The sequence below is a fragment of the Camelus ferus genome, chromosome 2, assembly GCF_009834535.1.
Source record: "Camelus ferus isolate YT-003-E chromosome 2, BCGSAC_Cfer_1.0, whole genome shotgun sequence".
In the NCBI taxonomy this organism is placed as follows: domain Eukaryota; kingdom Metazoa; phylum Chordata; class Mammalia; order Artiodactyla; family Camelidae; genus Camelus; species Camelus ferus.
Window position 1 is genome coordinate 3,220,439 of NC_045697.1, and position 23,740 is coordinate 3,244,178.

At 50.8% G+C, this 23,740-nt stretch overlaps 1 protein-coding gene across 7 annotated transcripts in view; it reads left to right on the forward strand.

The window, feature by feature from the left end:
* AFAP1 (actin filament associated protein 1) overlaps window positions 1–23,740 on the forward strand; it is a 135,498-nt gene that overhangs the window by 103,422 nt on the left and 8,336 nt on the right. Inside the window, exons 11-17 of one of the 7 annotated variants that reach the window (XM_032493399.1) lie at window positions 3,504–3,649; window positions 10,160–10,277; window positions 14,007–14,083; window positions 14,186–14,273; window positions 16,660–16,774; window positions 19,693–19,858; window positions 20,831–21,458. In XM_032493399.1, the coding sequence (XP_032349290.1) occupies window positions 3,504–3,649; window positions 10,160–10,277; window positions 14,007–14,083; window positions 14,186–14,273; window positions 16,660–16,774; window positions 19,693–19,858; window positions 20,831–21,020 (900 nt within the window). In that variant the 3' untranslated portion in view covers window positions 21,021–21,458. Of the gene's footprint in view, window positions 1–3,503; window positions 3,650–10,159; window positions 10,278–14,006; window positions 14,274–16,659; window positions 16,775–19,692; window positions 19,859–20,830; window positions 21,461–21,481; window positions 21,673–23,740 lie in introns of those variants that run through there. The other 6 variants (XM_032493382.1, XM_032493411.1, XM_032493403.1 and 3 more) reach the window with 6 other exon arrangements.

The window sequence follows — 23,740 nt, forward strand, 5'->3', positions numbered from 1 at the left end:
CACAGAAGGAAGGCCTGGCCTGGCTGAGGCCAGAGTGTCGGGGCCCCTGCCTTAGTTCTGTTGCAGACTTTGGTCACATCCAAACAGTATCTGAAAAACAGAGCGTTGGGCCAGAGTCAGTGTGCTTTGTAAGCATGCATGCAGGCCAAAAACTGTCGGGTGGATGGCAGGAGAAAAAGCCGAAAACAGAAATGAGGAAGCTGTACTCTTGATGTAAAACAACGCGGGTGCCATCTGAGAGCTTTGGCAGCAGATCTGAGGGAGGGTGCAGGGGCGGGAGCTGGCCCCCGCTGCGTTCAGGGTGAAGAGAGAAGCTGGCCAGGGTGCCGGGTGGAGAGAGAAGCCCCCGTGGGGCGGGGCTGGGGGGGGCGGGCCCCGTGCTGCCTCCGCTCCCGGCCCTGTAGGTGCAGCTCCATGTCCCCGGAGCCACAGTGGTCGTGTTTCACTGCCTTTGCCCTGTTCCAGTCTTGGCCTCAAACTCACGTAGAAGTAACACACAGCAGTCCACCGTAAGCAGAAGCTTTGCCCGAATCAGTAAGGAAGTGCAGTGAGCCGGCCAAAAAGCTGTATTCGGTACTTTTTCTAAGATCGTTTTGTCTTAACTTTTGAGACAATTTCAGAATTACAGGAAAGTGAGAATGGTACAAGTAACTCCCGTATGCCCTTCACCCATACTCCCCACATACTAACATCTTACCATGTTTACTACCTCTCGTGTGGCTTCTCGCTCTCTGTGAAGTTTTTCAGAACCTTTTACAGATGTGTTTCTCCTTTGTCCCCAAAACACTTCAGGGTAAATTTGCTTAAAATGAAAGCTTTCCCTTACCCAAACCACTGTCTAATGATCAAAACCAGGAGATTAACACTCAGACAATACTATTATCTGACTTACAGATCTTAATCTGATTTCCCCAGTTATCCCAGTAACGCCCCCATAAGCAGAAGGAAATCCCAGGTCACGTGTTACATTCAGCTGCAAGTCTCTTTAGCCTTCTCTGTCTGGTCTTCTGCCATTGATACTTGTGATGGGTACAGACCAGTTACTGTGCAGAAGTTCCCTCAGTTCAAGCGTGTCTCCTGTTTCCCCGAAATTGGAATCTGGGTGTAGGTGTCCTTGACGGGCGGTGGGAGGGGCGGTGTGTTGTGTAATACCTCACACCAGCAGGTACACCTGTCAGTTTGTCCCACTGCTGAGGATGTTAACTTTGATCCCTAGCATGGGGCATCTTCTTCATGCTTCCCCATGCAGACTTACTGTGTTTCCCCTTTGTCTTCAATAAGCTTCATGTGGGAAGATAAGATGCTGTTCCAATATCCTGTTATCACTCACAGTTTCACCCACTAATTTTTAACATCCATTCATGGCTCTTGCCTGAAACAGTTATTACAACGACAGTTGCCAAATGGGGTGTTTCTAGTTCCATTATTCCTTCTGCACGTTATTAGTATCTACTAAAAGGGAGATTTCCCTTCCTCGCATTTAGTAAGCTATTCTTCTATGTCTGTGTGTGTCAGCAGGGATTCATAGATTATTGTGTTGATCAGTGGTTATAATCCTTTATTGTCAGGACTTATTTTGGTCAAATTAACAGAGTTGGTCAGTGGAAAGCCCTCGGAGCTCTGTGGCCTTTGCTCTGTCCCTGTAATAACGACCCCGCAGTCCCCATCGTTCTTGGAGCACTTCCCTCAAGCTGTGATGCAACACGATGTTCCAGGCTCGTCCGGCACTTCTCCCTGCCCCAGGCCTCTTGGAATCGGCCGTGCTCCAAAGAGCTCTAGTGGATCCCTCCCGGTGGAAAATGGTATTTAAAAACCAGATCTGGGTGAAAAGTGTACTCATTGTTACCGGAGTGTCATTGCCTCCAGGCCTTTTCATAGTCAAACATAGGAAATTGTGTGTGTGTGTGTGTGAACGTACACATACACATATTCAGGCATGTATATATGTTATACAAATTTATAAGTGTGTATGTGCACATGTGTATACATACATATACGTGTACACCCACATCTATATCCATGTATATCCTAAAAGCCACAAGATCATAACTAATGCTTCTAATTGCAGTCCAACACCACAAAGTTATCTTTTAAAAGCCTATGAAGAAATTCTTTAAAATGAAGAAAACTGTTAATAAACTGCAGTGTAATAGGATCAATCACGTCTTAGATAGTGTATTGAAACACTTTAAAAAATGCTTAGATGAAACAGGAATAGCTGCACTGATACAGATTTGGTCATAGATACGTTCTTGCGATAGACTTGCTTTGGGAAGGTACAAGAGACTAGGGAAGAGAACATATTTGTGGTTTTTTTTAATTATTCAAGTATTCAAATCAATTCATTTCACTTTAGCAAACACTGATTACATTCTTACTCTGCAAGGCACGTATCTGGGATCCATCTGCTTTGTCCAATGGCCCCATCTGATACTGGCTGGGAATGGTCCTGTTACTTGTATGACTCACTCGCCAATTCTGTCAGCACACATAAAACACCTTCTCTTGCCAACAGCTCCTCCTCCTGAGAGGGTTTTGTGCCTGGCGTGGGGTACATACAATTACCTACTTGTCTTCTCATCAGTGTCCAGCTTGTCAAGGTTATAATAAAAAAACTCAATTTTCTTCAAGTCTTTAAGCTAAACTTACAAATCTTCCTTTACATAAAAAATTTGTAATTTTTACAAGAAGTTAAAATTTTATTTTTTCTCTGACAGTTAGCTCATACATTTGATAGCTCATTTGCTTTTAAACTTTAAATGTTATTTACATATTTGATCAATCAAATTTATTTAGACATTTTAAATACCATTATGAATGTAATGTAATTGGTTTTCTAAATCACATAACAAGGAAGGCTTAAAATTTTAATGAACCAAATCTTAAAGGTGTATTTCAGACTTGCAAATTAGGCAGGTAACATTTAGGTGGGGGGGGGGCACTTCAGACATCTTAAAAAACAGCATGCTCAAAGCCGACCAATGATTATAGACATTTCTACACCTGTGTAAACACGACTAATATGAAAATGAAAGTAGGTTAATTTCCTACCATCTAATCAGGGAAATCAAATTGCCATTTCAGGCCCATTTAGACCACAGCAAGGGCTCCTCGTCCTTTTGCTGCCCAGATTTTGTTGCCAAATGAAGGAGGCTTTCTAAACAACTTCCTTAGCTGAGATTTAAGTGATCACATTGATGTCTATGTTTTACAGCCTACTGCCTTTCCCTCCAAACAACTGGAAGGCACTTTAGGGCCTCGGGTTTTTGTCTCCTTGGGAGTAATCATTGTGTAACTTGCGCTTTAAGGCTTAGCGTGAATGCAGCGTGAATCCCGTGACTCAGACAATGACCGTGTCCTCCTCGTGGGTTCCACACCTCACGTGCTTCCTGTTTCACCGCCTCTCCCATGATGTCATCTCTTTATTGACGTATTAGCGAAAACGTTAGAACTCTTCACCATTATTTCAATAAAGTGCTCTTTTCCCCCTTTGACCTCAACAGGCATCTTCTTCTGAAGACATGGGCCGATGGATTGGGATTTTGCTGGCTGAGACGGGGTCCTCAACCGACCCCGGGGCTCTGCACTATGACTACATAGACGTGGAGATGTCGGCTAATGTCATTCAGACAGCCAAGCACACCTTCTGGTAAGACCCAGTGCTGTGTGAAATGCCCTGAAGTTAAACGACTTCATTTTTTCCCTGATTTTTTTCACTGTTTTTGTAAGTATATAGCCTTAAAGAGGAAAAAACACCAGCTAAAGACTCTCCTTTTTGTATTATATTAATCAAAATTTTGCTGAAATATTTGTCATTTCAACCATCTGTGTTTTCTCTTAGAACAAGGATTGGCAGACTTCTCTGCAGAAAGCAAGATAGTGATATTTTTAGCCTTTTGGACCAAGTATTCCTGTTAAAACTACTCAGCTCTGCCACTGTAGTCACACACAATACATAAAAGAATGGACGTGGCTGTGTGCCAATAAAACTTTATTTGCAAACATAGACAGTGGGCCAGATTTGGCCCCTGGGCTGTAGTTTGCTGACCCCTGTATGAGGGGAACAGTTCTATAAAGCAGAGCTGATTCTACATATTGCTGTAATGGGAAGTGAGTTTTCAAGGCTGTCAGTCATGTACTTTTAAAACTTAAATTGTGATTTTTTTTTAAAAAGGCTATTATGTACAAAAGCATTTTTTTAAGCCGTGAATGTTTCTTTAACATAATGATGGCAAAGATTATTATAGCAGCAGTTCTCAAAGCATGGTCCGCAGACCCTTAGGGGTATTTAAGGCCCTTTCAGGCAGTCCCAAAGGTCAAACTATTCTCATAACGATGCTAAGAAATTCTTTTTCTCCTTGGCTGTAGTGACATTTGCATCAATGGTGCAGAAGCAGGTGGAGGGCAAATTGGCTTAACAGCCTCAGTTGTCACACCACACTGCTATCACCATTGTCACTGCCACGCACTTGCAAAAAGGAAATGCTGGATTCACTTAAGATGTCTGTGGTGAAGCAGTAGAATTATTACTTTTCCTGTGAAGGGCAGGTGGTGGGTATTGTTATTAAATCTCTTGAGCACGTGTCTTTTTATCATTTACATGACATAGCTGGCGGGGGGCCACATAAAGCTCTTATGTTCGCTGAACTGCCGTGTTGTCTTAAGGAAAAGCTCTTGTAAGACTGAGTTGCTAACTAAACTAGCTGCTTCCCCCCCCCTTTTTTTTCATTTTTACTTGAAAAACAATTTAGCAGATGGGCTGTGGTTATTCAGACTTAGGTATCTGCAGACATTTTTTCAAAAATGAGCCAAGTGAACCCTTTATCTCAAGGGAAACAATTGGCTGTGTTTGTTGCCTGTGATGTGGCTGAGCTTTCACTCGGAAATTAGAATTTGGGGAAATTGGTATCTGCCACCGGGAGCTGACGGCTTCAATACTTAGGCTTTCCTGGTGAGACTGGTGGTGATGTTGAGCGTGAGTTTTCTGGTATTGCATGAAGCGTGTCAGCATTCAAAGGTGTGCATAAATCTTGCACCAGCAGAAGGCCCTGTTCTACGTGCAAGATAAAACTCATGGGCTCTCCTGCAAAAGAGGACCGAAAGCTTGCTGCTACAATTTCAGTTCTACATCGCAACTAATCATTAAGAAATGACCACTCGTCGAGCTTTGGTGTAGTATCAAAGCACATCTACGGTTACCTGGAAAAGCTATTAAAGTGCGCCCCACCCTTCCAACTGGGGATCTGGGGCAGGCTGCGTTTCCTTCACACACTTTAACCAAAACAACAGCCTGTGACAGGCTGAGAAACAAGTGTGAGAATCCAGCTGTTTTCTGTGAAGCCAGATGTTGAATAGAGTTACAAACGTGTAGAACCAGGACCACTTTCCTCACAATTTTTTTTTTTTTTGGATAATATAGTTAGTTTTCATAAAAGTATGTTGAAATATGTAGGATTTATTCCTGTTACTTTTAAATGAATAAAAAAGAATACGTTTTGAGTTTCAGTTTCCAATAAAGGAAGCATTGATAACACCACAGAAACGAAAGCTCTTTGGGAGTCCCCGGTAACTTTTAAGGATGTAAAGACTAAAACGTTTGACGATTGCTGATCACAGGAGTGAGTCAGGGAGATGAAGCGCCAGCTGACTCATGTTGCATACTGCCCACTGCCTAAAGCAAGGGCTGGTCAGCCTTTCCTGTGAAGGGCAAGATGGTGAGCAGTTTCAGCTTTGCCGACCACATGTTCCCCATGGTGACAACCCCTCTGTCGCCATGCCCAGCTCTGCGTGGTCGGGGAAGAGCAGCAGGACGGTCCTGAGACCAGTGGACATGGCCGTCTTGGCAGGGGTTTGCTGTGAGCTGTGCCGTGGGATTACGAGGGGAAGGGCGCTGGGCCAGGAGGAGGGAGACCGGGTTCTGGCCCCGCTGTCCTAGTTACTAAGCGGGAAGTTTTGGGCAAGGCATCACAGCCTCTCCGTGTCTCAGCTTCCCTGTGTAGAAGATAGAGGCGAGTTCAGAGGGCGTCCAAAACTTCTAGCTCTGATGTCTGTGGCCCCTTGATTCCTGCTTCTGTTTTAGAGAGACTGGACTGGAGCCGAGGAAAGGAGGACTGAAACAGAGCAGGCAATGGAGTTACGTAATCAGCAAGTGACCATAAACAAACCAACAACGTTGGCAAGCCCTCCGGGGCTCCCTAAGACAATGAGACCTTTGAATGTGAAGATGAGCATGGACGTTCACACTGTCCTTTGCCCGCTTCACGTGGACACCGCCGGCTGGTTTGTCCACACACGTGGTGTTACGGGGGATTCGAGCAGTCTTCCTTTGTGTCTCAGGTGGTGGTGCAGAGTGAACGGTTATCAGTGCTCGGCCAGGACATCCTGGGCTGGGTACAGATGACTCTGGCCCATGTTAGGGATCAGGCCGCCGCTCACCCGACTACGGGAAATAGCCTTGGCAGAAGGAAGTAGTCGTGTACAACTTTACCAGAAAATCTCCAGGAGTGCGAGAGGATTTTTGGCATATAAACCACCTATTCTTACTACTGTTCTGTTGTGTGAAAACCAGGCGGCGTGGTCTGGTGCTGACTCTTCTGCGGGCCCTCAGCACTTTTCCATCACCACATTTTATCTAATCAGCAAAATTACAATGACTCTTTTGATCATGTAGTAAATAAAGCACATTTAAAGCAGCTTTTTAAGAAATGTAATGTCCAGTTTGGCAAAATCTACACACCTAGGGTGATGTGAAAGAAAGGAGGTCGTGGTTATTACCTGTACTACCAGTGGGCATTACTCGTTTCCAAAAAGCCTCTCCTAGGTCCACACTGCAGCTCTGATGGTAATAAACAAACTGACAACCACATTTAAGAGAAACCTTGACTGCAAATAGTTCCCCTGGAACACAAAGGAGTGGCATGTTCATCTAAACCAAATGTGAGAAGGCCACATTTTTGAGAAAAGAATGTAGATTGCAAAACTGAAAACTTATTTATTAAAAATATGCTTGTAGTGAGTTTATGGCTGAAAGAATGTTTGCCAGCCTATTAATATCTTTATAGGAGATGTTACTTAGCAGCAGAGTTCATTTTTATTTATTAGTTTTCTGCTAAACCTTCTTGTAAAACTTACAGGAGAAGAGATTTAACAAGGAAACAGTGTTCAAAATATAAACTGTGGTAGCTTGCCAGTGTGGTAAATAATCTAAGATTAAGTTAATCTTTGCCTTTACGTGTTTTTCTGTGGGGAATTTTCTGTGCATTGGATTACGTCTGAGGGAAGAAAGGGCAGTAATATATTTTGGGAAGAGGACAATAAAAGAAAAAATAGTCATGTCAAGTCTCCCAGAGAAGTGCTATATTTAAGAGTATTAATAAGGTAAACAGTTGAAATGCATTTTTCTGGAGACCTATTTTTAAGTAACATATATAGGTGACCGGATGCAAGGAAAACTTTCTGAAGTTTTCTTCTGAAACTCTTTTCAAGACATGCTTGGTTGGAGACCCACAAGACAGCTATAGCAATCCTGATGACAAGAGCTGTAGGTCAGCGTGGACAAGGAGAGGGCACAGACAGACTGCCAGGGAGCTGTCCGCTTGAGTCACCCTCTCACCTGAAGCCCTGGGAAGTGACTCTAAATGTACTTCCTTAAACCCTAGATGAACCTTGCACGTGTTGCACTAAGTGAAGTAAGCCAGGCACGAGAGGACGAATGCTGGGTGGCCCTCTCACACGAGGTGCTGGAGCCGGCAAGTCTACTGAGGCAGAAAGTGGAATTGAGGGGGTGGGGACAGAACTCCAGTTCGGGAAGATGCCAAGCTCTGAAGACAGGTGGCGGTGATGGCCACACAGTGATGCGAATGTACGTAATACCCCAGAGCTGCACACTTAAAAATGCTTAACATGGCAAAGCTTCTGCCATGTATGTTTTACTAATACATATATTTTTTCTATGTCTTTAGTTTTTGGCTTAGCAAGTGGCATGTGATCTCTTATCTCACTTCCACTTCTCTATTTGGCTAAAAATCCCATTGTAGAGAGAGCACCGGGCCAGAAAACGAGGGACCTACTCCTACGTCTTGGCTCCACTCGCTGTTTAGGGCCCAGGAGACTTGGGTTTGGGACCCAGGTCCCTCTCTGTGAGATGAGGGCTGGGCTAGCTGGTGGCTGAGGCCTCGTCCAGCTAGGACATCCTCCGTGTCTGTGACCTCCCATCCTTGTGTCCTGTGAGTCAGAAGCATCCCGCCGGTGTCTGTTCCAAGTCAGCTCCTGTCCTGCCCCTCGTAGTCCACACTCCTTCCTGGTGTCCCTGCCCCAGCGTGAACATGAGGCACAGCGCCGGAAACGGAGGCACAAAGCAGGCAGGGGGCAGAATACTCTCAAACTGGATGTTTCAACCCGAAAATTTTACGTATTTAAAAACAAACCAAATCTTTGTCTTTCTTGTAGTCTTTCTTTTCTATATATTTTCTTTTCCTAAATATATTTTCATGTATTTTAAGTGTCAAATAATCATATGCATTTTTTTTAATCAGAAAAAAGCAAGAAGTTTCTTGTAAGTTAGAGAGTAACGTTTAGGGCGGCCTAGCGGTGCAGAGCCGTCTTCCCCCAGCAGGGGGCAGTGTGCACACCCAAACCTCCACCTGCACGGGAGCCGCGGGCAGTTCCCCCTCACCCTTCGGACTAAGGCTGAACCAGCACTCACGGCGGCGGCGCTCCGCTGCCAGGTCTCTGGTCAGAGAGGTAGCTTTCTCCTTCCCCTGTACTGCCCTCTTTTCTTTTTTCACTCGCTATCTTTTCTGTTCATCTAGTTACCATAGAAATGTAAGATCCCAAGAAGAAATTGAAAAAAAATTTTTTTTTTTTACTTGCGGCCGCCTTAGTTTTCCCAGCGAGGAGAAAACGGCACGTAGGTTATGTCTTGCCTAGGCGTCAGGCCTTTCACTTAGAACGGACGCCACGGGCAAACCGGCCAGACGCTCGTTCATTGCCCCAGCTCCTGCGGGGGGCACCTGGCGCTGATCTCCTAGTGGGGGGCAGGCAGTGGACATGCGGCTCTGTACTGTGTGAGGTGGGCGTGGGTCTCAGGATGGAGACCGTGGGGGAGGTAGGCGGTGATGCTGTTTATTTGGGGGGATCAGGAAGGGCTCCTCAAACTCCCTTGGAGACAGGAAGAAGGAGGGGTCTGTGGAAGAAGAGCTGCAGGGGGGCCGGGGCGGGAGGCAGGCCACGCAGCACTCGGGTTACTCTTGGACGCACTCCAGAAGCCCCCCGAGGCTTTGAGCTGGGCAGTGACGTGGGGTGGAGGTAGCCTCTGTGAGTGGCCCCCAGACGTTCAGGGCGGGGGGGGGGGGCAGCGGGGGAGACAGCTGTGCCGAGGGGGCAGGGTGCTGAGCGGACATGGAGGACTCTAGATGCTGTTCTGAAGAGTTTGTAGAAGGGGGTCCATGAACTTGTCCTGAAAAAGGCCAGATGGTAACTGTTTCAGGTTCTGCAGACCATGTGGTCTCTGCCTTCAAGGATTACCAGGCTCTTGAAAGAGGCATGTAAAAAAGAAGAGAAAAGAAAAAGCCACATACAGTTTTTAAACCAAGAATCAAGGTGGGGGGAGGGTACAGCTCAAGGAGCGGAGCGTGGTCTGAGCCTGCACGAGGCCCTGGGTTCAATGCCCAGTACTCCCTCCAGAAATAAATCTAATTACCTCTCCCCCCAAAGTAAAATAATTATATAATACAATAATAAGCAAATAAAAGATCAATAAAAGTATAAACACAAAGTAGTCCTTTCTTCTTAAAAAAAAAAAAAGAATCAAGGTAAAGAAAGGTGCCCCAGAAAAGCTTTACTGACAGAAGCAGGCAGTGGTCTGGAAGGCCTGCCTGTGTGGGCTGCTGATAATGAAAGTGGTTATTTGCTGGACACCAGGTATGTGCAGGCTCGTTCTGTGGCCCCAGCAGGGCTGTCACCTGTCTTTCCCCGGTCCTCGGGCAGGTGTCACTGGTGCGCAGGCTCGGAGCCTGCCCGGCAGGCTGTAACTGAGCGCCGTGCTCCGCCGGTCCGCCCGCTGCTCCCGCCCCCGCTCCGGGCGCAGCTGAGTGTCCACCAGCGCTCCTGAGACTTGTTGCCCCATCAGAGGACTGTGACTCGTTTCCTTTTCTTTCAGTTTCATGAACAGGCGCGTCCTGTCTGCTAACCCGTACCTCGGGAGCACCTCCAACGGCTACGCGCACCCGAGTGGCCCGGCGCTGCACTACCACGACGTCCCCTGCATCAACGGCGCGGTGAGTGCCCTGCGGCCGCGCAGCCGCCCGGGAGCGTCCGAGGCTGCCACCCCTCCTCTCAGCCCGAGTGAGGGAAGGCTTTAAGATGAAAACTCCGTCCCTCGTCTCCTGCCCTCGATTCTGACTCGCTGTTCGTCTCTATCTGTGTTTGAACAAGCAAGTAGACGTTTTGTCATTCGTGTCGGTCCGTTAATTCAACACCATCAGAAAGGAACCAGTGCCGGGGGTGACAACCCTACTGCCACCTCCAGACACCCTCCCTCCTCCGCATGGTGGACTTAGGGTAACTGGGACATGGCACCCGCCACCCCATCCGGGGTGGTGCATATGTCATATGTGAATACCGGAGATGGTTAGCGACGGCTTTGGAATTAGACTAGCCTCCTGGGCCTGTTTGGCCTCAGCAGTTTGGGGATCTGTCTCAGGATTTTGTGTCCGATGTGGGATTCGGTGAACATTTGTTTCGCTGTGTCTCCATCATATTCATCTCACACCCGTTGACTGAGCACCCTCTCCTGCGGGCCAAACTCCACACCCCGCTCTGGGCGAAGACGAGGCCTTCAGAGGCAGCAGGCTCGTGAAGGGGCGCACGAGAAGCCATTCTGCCAGTTTCTCTCCCAGTATCGGGTGGATTTTAAATTGGCCTCTGTGTTTGTTTGCAAGGTAGGCATGGAGCATGTCTACGGTGATTTTTTCAAACTTGGGAGGTAGAGTATTTTCTTACTGTCTGGCTTATTACTCTTTTGTCCATTATTTCAATGGACATTATCAGTCAGCTCCCTGTTACCATCATAACAAGGCCACACCTGCCCAAAGCAGGACCCAGCAGACCACTGCCTTCTCAAGTGGAGTGAGAGGGGGTCAGGACTCCTGGAGCTCAGGGATAGAAGCAAACTGATAATCAGGTTATTGTGGTCTGGGTCAGAAACAGCAGCCAGGTAATAGCGAACGATGATGACACATAGTCCGGGTCCGGGACATCCAGCCCTGGGCCCTCCTCTGGTCACTCACCTCCTGCCGCCAGTGACGAGACCACCTTGCAGGTCCTGCCAGGGGAGCAGTCTGTCCATCGGCTGCTTGATTAAAAAAGAACTTCCCCTCAGCACACAGCCCACCCCTTTCCCTCCTCACCTTCTTCCTGCCCTCCCTTCTCCCCCCCATTTCCTTCCTTATTTTCTGGGTGTCTCCTGGGGTCCAGGCACTGTGCTAGGGATTGAGAACAGAATGGATAAGATGGTGCCTGTGTCCTCAGAGGGCCTCCCCATCTAGTGGGAGGAGAAAGGGGAGGGAGAGGAAGGACCGGCTGGCCAGGTAGGGGTGTGGTCAAGGGCAGATTAAGATGAACTGGGGCCCCGTGGGAGGTCTGGGTGTTGGGGGGGCAGGCAGGCTTTGAAATCCCATCCGAGCTGCAAGTCCATCAGGTGGGGTCCTTTCTGGGTCTGGAGTGGGTGGGAGACGAATCCCCTCCCACAAGAAGATTCACACGAGGCCCAGTTGGACCTTCTTGTCCCCCAGTCCCCCCACCACCTTTGCCATGGGGTCTCCAGTGTTGGGGGCTCCAGCACCCACTCCAGCAACAGCGGAGAGGCTCGTGGGAGCCACGCCCCCGGGGAGGGCCCACAGTGGCCCTTACAGGAGCAGGTGCCAGCCCGTCCCCCAGCCTTTTCCTGGCCACTGTGCACCTGGGTGGCCCCAGCTCTTGGCCTCCGCTCACTTTGAGCAGCACCAGTGAGTCTTGGCAGAGCCCGCCCCTCATCGTGGACCCAGCTGCCGAGCTCACCCTCCCAGGACCAGCTGCTCCTCTGGGCTTTGGGTCTCGGCTCCACCTGTTTGGGAAAGACACCACACACTCCTGTCTCTCCGTCTCCCTGCCCGAAGGCCCGCTCGTGTGCCTCTCCGCCTAGGGTTTCTCCCCTACCTAGGTGGGCCGAGCAGTTTAGAGAAAGCACGGACCTGCACAGACACTGGTCTGGTTCCACCATCTGTCATTCCCGTTTATATTATGCGGGTTCAGGCACCCCCAGGAAAGAGCTTCCTTTAGGTCGTTTACGGCTTAAACAGGTTAGAAATACAAAGCTGCCGTTTTCGAAGGCTCTGCGCCTGGGAGTCGTGTCTGCACGTGCATCGCCGGGCGTGCAAGAGAGGTGGTGAAGATGCGGCTTCCTGTGCACAGCAGCGCGGCTCTCCCTGCTTAGTAAGGGCTTCCTGCAAGTTCAGGCCTCTCTTCAAACTACCGTTCTCCCTGCTGGGCTCCTTTCCCGGGCCCTGTCTCCTGGGGGAGCCTTCACATCTCGGTTCTATAATCTCATACTTCTGACCTAACACCTGACGTTTTAGCAGTGTTTCAGCTCCAGGAACTCTCGCCCACTCAGCATTCCCCCGGCACCTGAAGCAGGGTAAGAGGGAATCTCCAAAGCCACCTCCGACAGGCACACACGTGCTTCTTCCTGTTTTCTTCCAAGTGACTTAATCCTTCAGTATTTTAGGAAAATGACTCTTTAGTTGGACTGACCGCCTTAATAACTCTGGGCAAACAGATAATGCTGGGTTGCCATTATGAAACACTCATACCCAGGTTTCCCTGCCTCCGTGTGCCGTAATTTTTAGGTTGTAGACGGGTCCCCGGCATCACAAAAGTAGACACACTGAAGTGATGGCGAAGGAATTAACACACGCCTGCTGTGAAAGTTTAAACTTTTTCTATTTTTATAACAAAAGGCTGCAATTACATTCTGGCAGAAAGGAACCCGGCAAGAAGGGCATAAAAATAGAGTAAAATAAGTATAGTCTATGAATTAATATTTTCTCTCTTTTTTAAAATGCAAAGCAATTTATAAAGACCTTTAAAACTTAAAAGAATCTGGCGGTGGTTGTTAGTTTGGGTTTTAGTTTATACTTTAATGTCCATGTTCTAAAGTGGCTTGTAGCTATTTTAATCCTTCATAAAAAGACTTTCCACTCATGCAATGCCATTATAGCCACTATATTTTGAAACATCCTGTTTTCTAGGATGGTTTGATTTCTTTCTTTTCACAGACTGTTTTTCGGTTACTGCACTTTCTTCCGGCCTCACCGAGTGTGGCACACGAGGGCAGGCAGACAGCCACCCACAGACCTCAGGCCCCGATGTGCGCACTGCAGGCCCAGGTGGTCTGACCCGAGCCCTCATCCTCCCGGCGGCCCAGAAGCAGCCTGAGCTCAGGGACCTCTTGCTTCGGCTCCCCCAGCTTAATAAGATTCCTGTGAGAAAGAATTATATGAGTCAGTATTACTGTGAAATAAAATAAAGCGCTTTGCTGGGATCTCAGCGCGTCTTCTCGGTGGAGCCAGAGCTCCGGGTCTTCTGGGCCCCCAGCCAGCCTTCCTTTCCCAACACCACACTGCTTCTGCCTCTGGATTAGGAGGACTTCTGAAATCCGGTTCTTTGGAAAAAGAAATGTCCAATCTTTCTTTCTTTTTTTCTTTTTTTTTTGGGTACTTTAAAAAAAAAAACCAGAACAAAGCAAAAATATCATAAGCTGATGACCCTGGGAACGGAAAAAGAACCCTTTCCTTAAGCCCCGCAGGGAGAGCCTTCTTTTGAATCAGCCCACCTGCTCGTGTGTGTGTTTCATTGGTAACGGCTGGGGGGGGAGCGTGGACGTGCTTTCGGGGTGCTTGCTAACAACATCTCGCCCCGCTTTGCACTCTGCGGCCGCGGCACTAACGGCGAGGCTGTGTGTGTTGCAGTGGGAACCCGACGGCGGCTTTCCTGCGCCCGGTGGCGGAGGCCCGGGAGAAGAGGCGCCCTGCGATCCCGCGGTCCTGTACGATAACTTGCCGTCCCCGAAAATCTTTGCGCGCTGCCCGCCTGCTGCCAGGAGGGCTTCTAGGCCGCCCGCTGACGGCCTGTCTCGTAACCATTACAGACACCCTGCCTCCTGCAGCCTGCCCTCCTCCCCGTCTGTCACTAACACCTCTTCTCTGGGGAGGGCATCTCTCGGGCTCAGCTCCCAGGTACGGCACCCCAGTCTGTCTTCTTCTAGAACCCCCTTAAGCCATGATCCTCCGGCAGGGTTTTGCAAGGACAGTGTGTTCACCAGCTTGTGGTCAGTGAGGCTTCTCAAGGATGGGTGTGATTTCCTCTTCGACTAGAATAGAATTTCAAATGCAATCAATGTTTGGCCACCCAGGAACGGATTAAATATGCCTAGCTAGTTCCCAGTTTGTGTGCTGTATTTCTTTGCCTGGCCCTCTTTCCATTCCTGGAAAATTCCCCAGTGGATTTCATAAATTATGCCAATTAAAGGCAAAGATTTGAAAGAGGATAGGGACAGGACAAGTTTTCAGAAGATTTTTGAGCTGCAAGTTCCTTTCCTGTGTTTCTGTTTCATGTAAATGGGGAGTGGTGGACTCCACGTGGTAACTGCTTTTCAGTCTTTACACCTTAAATAGGGTTATTCAGAGAACCATGATGTTTTTCCATAATGAGTAAGTACTCAAGTGTACTCCCTACAGCCAGCCAGACAGTAAGGATTTGTTGAACGGTAAATGACCTTGATTTTGAACTACTGTCCATCCCACGCCTCCTGCCTGTGGCAACATCTCCGTATAAGTGTTAATTCTGCGTTTTCATGCATTTCAACCTAGGAATTTTTTTGTGCTTTGCACGAAGATCTAAGCACCATGTGGAGGAGTGCTCTACCAACATAAAGCAGATGGTCACGTTTTAAATTACTTTCTTTTCCCTCCATTTTTTTTTGGGGGGGGTGGGTAATCTTAAGAAAGTAATGAATGCCAAGTAAGATCCTAGAATCTCAGGGTGTGATGGCTCATAGCAGCTCTTCCAAATGAAGTTTTCTTCACGATCACATGGGAAGATTTTTGTTTTTCATTTTTAACAACAGTTGGAGACTGTGATTCAGTGAGTCTGAGGGGCCCGGGCAGCTGTGTCGTCAGACGTGGGGGCCACGGCCTTCTGGCTTTTTTATGAGTCCTTCTGTAAAAGGTCTGGTAGGTCACACGGTTCACCTACTAAGTGAATGCGTATCTGGTGGTGTATTTTTGACTTTTTATTGGTATTAGAGTTCCCTTCAGTAAAAATTATGGGGCAAAATATGCTATCTTGTACGTTTGGATTGTCCCCAGATTAGTTCAGAATCATTTGATACAAGGTTTATGTGTGTTTGCTTTTCATTCATTTTTGTTTTGCTTTAAGTAGGACACACATTTGCAAGTTGAATTATAGCACCTTTAGTTTTCCTGTCCTCATTCGGCCATTTGAATTGGGGACCTGCTATTTAATGGAGAGAGCTCACACGTCCTGCACACCCACAGTACGTGTGCTCTAGGTGTGTGGTGTGTCATTTAACCTGTTTAGGAAGCCTGTGGGAGGCATCAGTATCTTTGTGCTTTTACACTGATTCACTCATTTAATGACAGTTTTTTTTTTAATTTTATTGGAGGTTTTTGGGGAGGGTAATGAGATGTGTTTTTGTATGTCATGGAGGTACTGGGAATTGAACTCAGGACCTCGTGCATGCTAAGCACGTGCTCGACCACTGAGCTCTACCCTTCCCCCCATTATTCTTATATTTTTAAACGAGCCCACAGAGGCTCAGGAAGTTTTAGTGATTTGCTCAGCGTCTCCCAAGTGATGGAGCCAGAATTTGAAGCTCCGGAAACCCAGGCCCACGGCAGGAAGCAGCGGGGACAGCGGGGCGGCCCGGCTGGGACGTCCACAGGCAGCTCCCGCCATCCAGCTGAGGCGCACACACACTTAAGCAAAATGCAGCACCCGTTGGCTTGCAGCAAAGAAGCGGGGGCTTTGCTGAATCTTTTAACCCTGCGGTTCGTTAACACCTGGGCCACGCTGTCGCTGTGTTTTGCTGCCTATGCATCCTCCCTCAGCCCCTGTCAGTGACTCGGAAGGCAGCTATTTACCCAGTTAGGACGCAACATAACCCCTGGCAGTTGGACTCCTAAGTGCTCAGTCCTGCTGCTCCGCTAAAGAGCTTTCCACCAAAATAAAAGCTGTGTGTCTCTGGAAACAGACTTTCAGTCATCTCAGCCGAATGCCCTCGCTGCCCGCTGCCCGTGCCAGTTTCTTGATCGGCATAATTGATCTCCCGGTAGGAAAAGGTAACTTTTGGTGCGTCCCAACCGAAGACATCCAGGTGTCCCGCACTCGCTCTGAGCCTCGGTGCTAGAACTTCTACTCCTTAGCTGCTCTGGGGAGGTGTCAGCAGTCCAGTGCTGGGAAACCACACTGGTTTTCTGCTGTCCACATTTTTTTCTGTCTGTGATAGTTTCTACTTCAAGAGTCAGAGACTGAAACCATTTACTACAAAAAAGCCCAAGGTTTTTGTCTGTTTTCAATTTTCGCATATGTTTATTTCGACAGCTGAAGGGTAAAAAGCCTCCCGTGGCATCCAACGGGGTTCCAGGAAAAGGCAAGACACTGAGCAGTCAGCAGAAAAAAGCCGATTCGGCCGCTGGCGTGAAGCGGACACCTTCAAGTAAGTGTGTCTCTCGGTGCCCTGCGTTCTCGCTTGAGGTGCCGTTTGCAGAGCTGGGGCTGGGGCCATCCCCTCCGCTGCTCAGGCGGAGATGCCCGGGTTGGGGCCCGCTGGAGAGACGGAACCACGTGCAGCCTCACCCATCCTGGTTTGCTGCATTAAGAAGGGCCAGGATTTTTAACCCAGCTTTTAGGACGGTTGTACATAAAAAGATCAGCAGAGCTGGGCTGTTAACTGCAGGCGTGGTTAAGCACATTCAAGTATGAGGTCGTCGTGGGTGCAGGTGGCAGGGCTGCTCACAGCTTTGGGTCAGGACACCTCGGTTTGTGTCCCTGATCTGCTGCTGGCAGTGACTTGGGTTGAGTCATGTAAACTCTCTGAACTCAGCTTCCACATGTTAAAGACGTAGACGAGTGTCTGCTGTGGTTCCTGTGATCAAAATAATCGGGGTAACACACGCACCTCAGAGCAAGAGAAAACACACGGGTTTATGAGGAGATCCTGCCCCTGCAGTGCCTTCTAGTCTTCGGCCAGCTCAGCCGCAGCTTATACCCTCCTCTGCAGTCTCCACGGCCACCTGACCAGGGTAGTATCATCCGCCCCATCTGCAATGTAGACATAATCTCAGAGAAGTGACACGGCTTCTCTGAGGCCTCACAGCCGGCAGGTAGCAGAACCAGAGTGAGGACCAGGTTTTCAGACTCCAGATCTGGCAGGGTCTGGACTGAGCGGAGAGAAGCAGCAAGACTTGAGTGCAAGGCAGCCCGCCAGAGCATCCCTCCTGATCTGCAGCTACAGGAAGCCAGGGTGATATTGCGATCTGTGTGCAGTTGTGTTTGCTCGTGTTGGATAGATGCGCCTTTGTTCCTCACCCCCCGGTGGGGCTTGTTCACCCCTGGCTCTCTGCTCCTCGCTGGCTGCAAGGATGGGAGAGCAGTCGCTTCGAGGAGGCTCCATCTCACCAAGGGGTGCACACGCAGACAGGCTGGACAGGCCATGGCACCGGCTCCCCCCCAGTTCAGGGGGTCTTGGGGTGAGAGATAGGAGGTAGATGGGAATGTGAGTTTGACGTGACCACTGGGGAAGCTGCATCCACACCTTATGAGCCTGGCTCCGTGCAGCTGGTAGAGCCGGCCCCTTGCCTACGAAGACTAGGCTGGCGGCTCCAGGCAGCAGCCTGCACACCAGGCGGCACCGTGCCCAGTGTGCCAGCCTCCTGTCTGCACGGTGATGGGATTTCGGAGTCGGAGAGCACACGAGGCGGATGGAGAGGGCTTCTTCCTCAGCCTCTCCCGTGGACGGGCCCCAGTCTTGTTGGACAGGTGCTCCCTGCTTCTGCCCCAGGGAAGTGTGTGCCTTCTTCACAGACGCTCACCTGCTCTCCCTCCTCCCCAAACACACCTCCCAGCAGCCAGCGGGGCCAAACCCTCATGACCCTGATTTGTGCTGCGTGCAGCTTATTTCGACCTTACTTTTCTGGCAAATCTCATCTCCCTCATGCAGTCGGGTGTACTTACATTCACTTAGAATTTTAGTGTCGTCCATTTGGAAAGGGGCAGGTAGGGGAGGGAGTAACGGGCCTGCAGAGCTTTGTCGTGCGAGGCCTGACTCAACAGGAAGCTCGGGCTCTGTGTAGCGTCCCTCTCAGCACCTGGGCTGATTTTATTTCCTAGATGATTCATTCCTTTATTATCTGAGTCCTTCTGTAGGAATTTTTAGTAACTTTGGTGACATCTAATGAAGAAAAAAGAGAAAAATAGTTGCATTCTGTGTTTTTGCTGAGTTGAGCCAGTTGCTTTATAGACTGGATGTGGCTTACTGCACGCGGCTTACTGCACGCGGACCAGAAGGTGCGGACGGCTGTCGGTTACCGGATGTAGGTTTGTCGGGAGCATCTCAGATGAGGAAAAGTGGAGTTTGGAGCTTGCTCTGTTTGTAAAACGTGTGGTTAGCCAAGCCACTAGGGCAGCGCCTTAGTCTCAGGTTGTTGGTTTGCTCAGCCTTACGCTGCGAGCCTTTTCATTTCACTGTGTGGGGTTGGTCGGTTTTCGGTGAGGGGGGAGGTTGAGTGGGGAGTGATGGCTGTGTGCCTGCCTTCGTAAGTGAGGTTCTCATTGCAGTCACGATGGTTTGCCTGGCGGGAATTGGTGAATTGGGCATTTAGGACAGACGCTAGGAATGGCTCACCATTGTCTGAGTGGACAGGGTTCTTGGGGCTCCGTTATCCCTGACAGATCTAAGCTTATGCCTACCACGGCCCAGGCATCACACGGTCATGTTAGATGGGTTTTAGGGTCATGCATCAAGTTGGTTTCTTTGACGCCCACAGAGCAGACCTCACTGCTCCTGCTCCATGGAGGGTGACGCTGGGGCTGTGGGAAATTCATTGTTTGTCTGGAATCCCTGTCTTGGGTCCATTGCCTGTCTTGCGAACTGTGATGCCGCCCTCCACGGCGTCACCCCAGAAGTGCTCCTAGTCTAGCAAGGGAGTCAGGCATGCGAATAAACAACCACGGGTGCTGGGGGTGTGAGCCCACAGAGGAGCGGGAGGTCCCCGAGGCCTTCAAGTCGTCATCGGGGTGAGCGGCTGATGGCCAGGAGCTGTGAACTCGTGAGCCTTGGCCAGTCTGGTTGGCATCTTCACTCTCCACCTTACTGAAGATTCTAAGGTGCGTGCCTCCAAGGGAGGCATTAAGGGAATTTCCTCAGATTCTGTTTTCATTTTTAAAATTTGTTTCAAAGAGTATTGGGTAATCTGAACCAGTCACTTCGCTGCTCAGCTCGAGCCTGCCCTGTGCGTTTCTGGCTGTTCAGCACAACGGCCAGCTTCGGGCTTGTGTTACTGTGTCGGCTGATCGAACGGGCTGTCGCCTACTTGGTTAAACCTAATCTCCTATTGATGCTTTTTTTTGGGCAAGATGCTGACCAGTACAAATACGGCAAGAACCGGGTTGAAGCTGATGCCAAGCGGCTGCAGGCCAAGGAGGAGGAGCTGCTGAAGAGGAGGGAAGGCCTGCGGGACAGGCTGGCCCAGCTCCGGAAGGAGAGGAAGGGCCTGAGGGCGGCCATCGAAGTCAACACAGGGTACGGGGCGGGGCGGGGCACGCACCAACTTGTGTTCAAGTCCAGGCAGGTTTCATCCTGCTCTGCCCACAGGGCCTGAGCCTCAGTAAGACTCAGTCACCCCATGCCGTGCTTCTTGCACTGTGGAAGCATTGCTGGTCAGCCCCGGGCAGGTGCAACAACAGAACAGGCCGGAGGCCAGGGTGGCCCTCAACTGCGGGCTGAGGCGGGGTCGGCCCCGGAGCTGACAGCAGAGATCGTCTGACACAAGAGCCTTAGGGGTCAGGAGTTTCTGGTCACTGGAAGATGGGGTTCTCAGCAGGAGGACAGGTAATATTCAGAAGTCCAGGTGGGAGGTCTCTGTATGGGCAGAAGGGGCCCTCGGTTCCCTGAGAAGGAACTGTGAGAGCACGGTAGTGTCAGATTCATGGACGGAACCAGGGGAAGAGGTCAGGTTAGGGGACTGACAACCCTCTGAGAGGAAAAGGGTAAAGACAGTCACCCAGTCAGGACCGGGGCCCTGTGTCTGGGTCAGGCCTGTCTGTTCTTGCTGGCAGGGGCTAGGGAGCTGCTTGACTAGACAAAGTTTCAGTGCAAGACTGAGTCTTACCCTGGGGCAAGACTGACTCTGTAGCTTTCAGTGTTTTGGGCCTTGGAGGGCAAGGAGGAGGGAGTGCCGGTGCAGAGACCAGGATGGTCCCAAGAGGAAGCACCTGCTTCCCAGCGGCTCCCGGCTGCCCTCCTGTGCGGTGAGGAGTCGGCGCACAGTCAGCAGTTCCAGCCTTTCCTGACTTGGTGCCCAGATGATTTTTAAGAAAGTGCTTTCAGAGTTTAAAGAATGGGAGGCTAGGTGTGGGCTGAGCTGGCCCGAGTCAAACTGCAGGAGGGGCAGGAGAGGCTGCCCAGGAGTGGGCAGACACCGAGTCAGAGCGGTGGGTAGGCACCTTCAGGGCAGCGAGGCGGAGTGGGGTTTCTTCTTTCCCTTGTTTCCAGTTTGCAGGATAGTGAAGATGCAGAAAGCTCAGCCCAGCTCTTGGCCTCAGAAAAGAGACTCACATGCTGCCAGGCACCAGGCCAGGGCCCCATGCACACGTCGGTCACCCCAAGGAGTCAGTCGTCTCACCTGTCCAGTGGGCGCACCGCTGCCTTCCTGTGTCCCTGTAACTCATTTCAGACAAAATAAGTAAAGAGCGCGTGCCCCGTTCTGGGGAGGTGCAGGTTGTACTTTGACCGTGGGGGCGAGTAAGACCACCCGAGAGTGACTAGCAGGAGAGTGAGGGCTCAGAAACACAGCCCTGTCAAGTCCGCGGCCCCTTCGGAAGCCGTCTAGTTCAAGTTCCTCACTTTAACATGAGGCCATTGAGGCCCAGACCCCGAACTCCTAGAATCCATGAGAACCCACGCCCTGTGCTTCCTGGTCCGTACTCTTCCAGCTGAGCTGCAGCAAAGGAGAGCGCTTAGGAAAGGACCCTGCCCTTTCAGGCACAGCTGGGTTTGAGTTTTGTAGGAAGGACCCTCGTCAGGGGCGCTCAATCCCCCCACCAAGCTGTACCAAGCTCCTTTTAGGGGCACCAGGTGTCCGTCCTCGGTTATCCTGGGGCCGTGGCCCTCGGGTGCAGCAGCAGCGTTTCTCTGGGATTTCAGGCAGGAAGACACAGGTGATCCTGGAGGACAAGTTGAAGAAGCTGGAGGAGGAGTGTAAGCAGAAGGAGACTGAGCGCGTCAACCTGGAGCTGGAGCTGACCGAGGTCAAGGAGAGCCTGAAGAAGGCCCTGGCCGGCGGGATCACCCTGGGGCTGGCCATCGAGCCCAAGTCAGGGACGTCCAGTCCGCAGGTGGGTCTGCCGCTCGCCCCCGCAGCTTCGGCACTGCAGACGTGGCTCCTGTGTCCCCTGCAGACACTGCTCAGCTGTGTCTCAGCGTCACTACGTCACACTCTCCCGTCTTTTCCACTGAACTTTTTTAAAGGTGGTGAGTCTGTTTTCCACCCCTTTGCAAAGTCTGATTGTAGTAAGTACAGTTCTTTTTCTCTTCTGAACCGTGTCCTAATTTGCTGCCAGTTCGTTAGGTAGAAATCTTAATCAAAGGCAGCGAATTTTTATAAAATGTTGCATGTGTCTTGAGAATTACTCCAGGCGCAGGGGAGACGGAGTGAAACGGTCTGTAAACTCGGGAGCTAATGGGGCAAGCAGAAGTCACTTTGCGGACACAAGTCAGCACCTGCAGTGACCTGCCGCTCGCTCCCGTTGGCGAACTTGCTGTTGTCTTTTCACAAGCTGTCCCTCGAGTCCTTGCTACCTTGTGAGTCAGACATGATGGCTTCTGGTTCCCAGATGAGGAGCTGGAGGCCCAGGGGACTTGCCTCAGAGCACAGCCCTGCTCCCGGCTGCTCCCCTCCCCGTGCCTGGCCAGCACCCGAGCAACCGCTTGGCAGGATGTCCAGCCCGGCTGAAGCCCCCGAGGCCCCTCCCACAGCGTGGGGTGGACACCCGGGCAGAGGTTCTGTGTATAGGCGTGTGGCACCACTGAGGTCCTGTCTCCCACCTCACCGCCCCCAGCAGTGGTCCCTTCGTCCTCCCATTGCCCACAGAGACCATCTTACAACTTCTCCCTTCTCCGGTCATCCATCCCTCTCCAGTGACACTTTCAGGGGATGGTCTCCCCCTAGCTTGGCAGAGTGAATTCCAGCCGCACTGCAGGAGCTCCCACCACCAACACCACACCACCAACCATGTGACCAGGTTCCCTTGTGCACAGCAGAGTGGGGTGGCTAGGAAAGCAGGCCCTGGGAGCGAAGAGGTTACCTCCCTTCTCTAGGCCTCAGTGTTCCATATGTGGACTGGGGGTGAGGGTACTGCCTACTGCGTGGGACCGTGTGTGAGACAGCTCTGGGCACAGGGCCGAGCCCAAGCAGGTGTCGGTCCATTCATTTGTGTATTCATGAGCTTGTATATACATATTCATTCGGTGAATTATGTATGTGCACTCTTCCCCTTCTGTGTGCTGGAAACAGTTCCAGGCGCACAACAGTGAACGCCACAGATGCTTCACATAATACACTCGCATCAGGTCCTGATAAGTGCTGTGTGGGGTGGTACAGCAGGCAAGAGGGCGGAGGGAACCAGAGTCCTGGGGCCGATGGACGGTGCAGGCTTCTCAGCATCCGACAGAACAGGGGACCAAGGGCGTAAGGAGGCCGGTCCTACCCAGAGTGGTAGCAGGGCAGTGAGCGCTGGCCCATGCAGGGCAGGGATCTGTCCCAGGGGCACCTGGTGACCCTTGTCAGAGGTGGACAGGAGGCAGGAAAGCCTGTGGACCCCGTGGCCTCTTGACTTCCCAGGAGAGAGCTGAGGACCTGCGGGCATCGCCGTCCTTGGATCCCCTCCGAGTGGAGGTTCTGGGCTCCGGATCTGACTCTCTCCTACCGTACCTTCTCTCCCGTGTCTGCAACTCCCCTGCCTCCTCGAAGCATTGAAAGATGCTCCATCCTAAAAAGATTCTGCCTCAGCCCCACATCCCCTGCGGTCACTGTCCTGTGTGCCATGTGTCCAGTGTGCCCACTGCTCTCCCCCGCTGTGGTCAGCCTGCTCCCTGAACTGCTTTCGTTCACATGACCTCAGCCCCCACCTCCCTGGGTCTGGGTGTCTCCGGGCACTGCTCGCTGCTTTCTGTGTCTGTGACCCCACATTCTCCAGGGCTTTCCCTGCCTCTCCAGAGCCTCCCCGCGGCCCCCCTCGTCAGCTCGTCTTCCCGTGGCCCCATCCTCCTGAGGGTGCAGGACCAGCTCGTTAGAGTTCCCGCTTTCAGACCAGGGGACACTCCTGTGTCGAGGGCCTCTCCCAGGCCTTGGCTGCCCTTGTCTGCCCAGCGTGCAGCTCTCTGCTGTGTTCCGTGTCCTCCCCA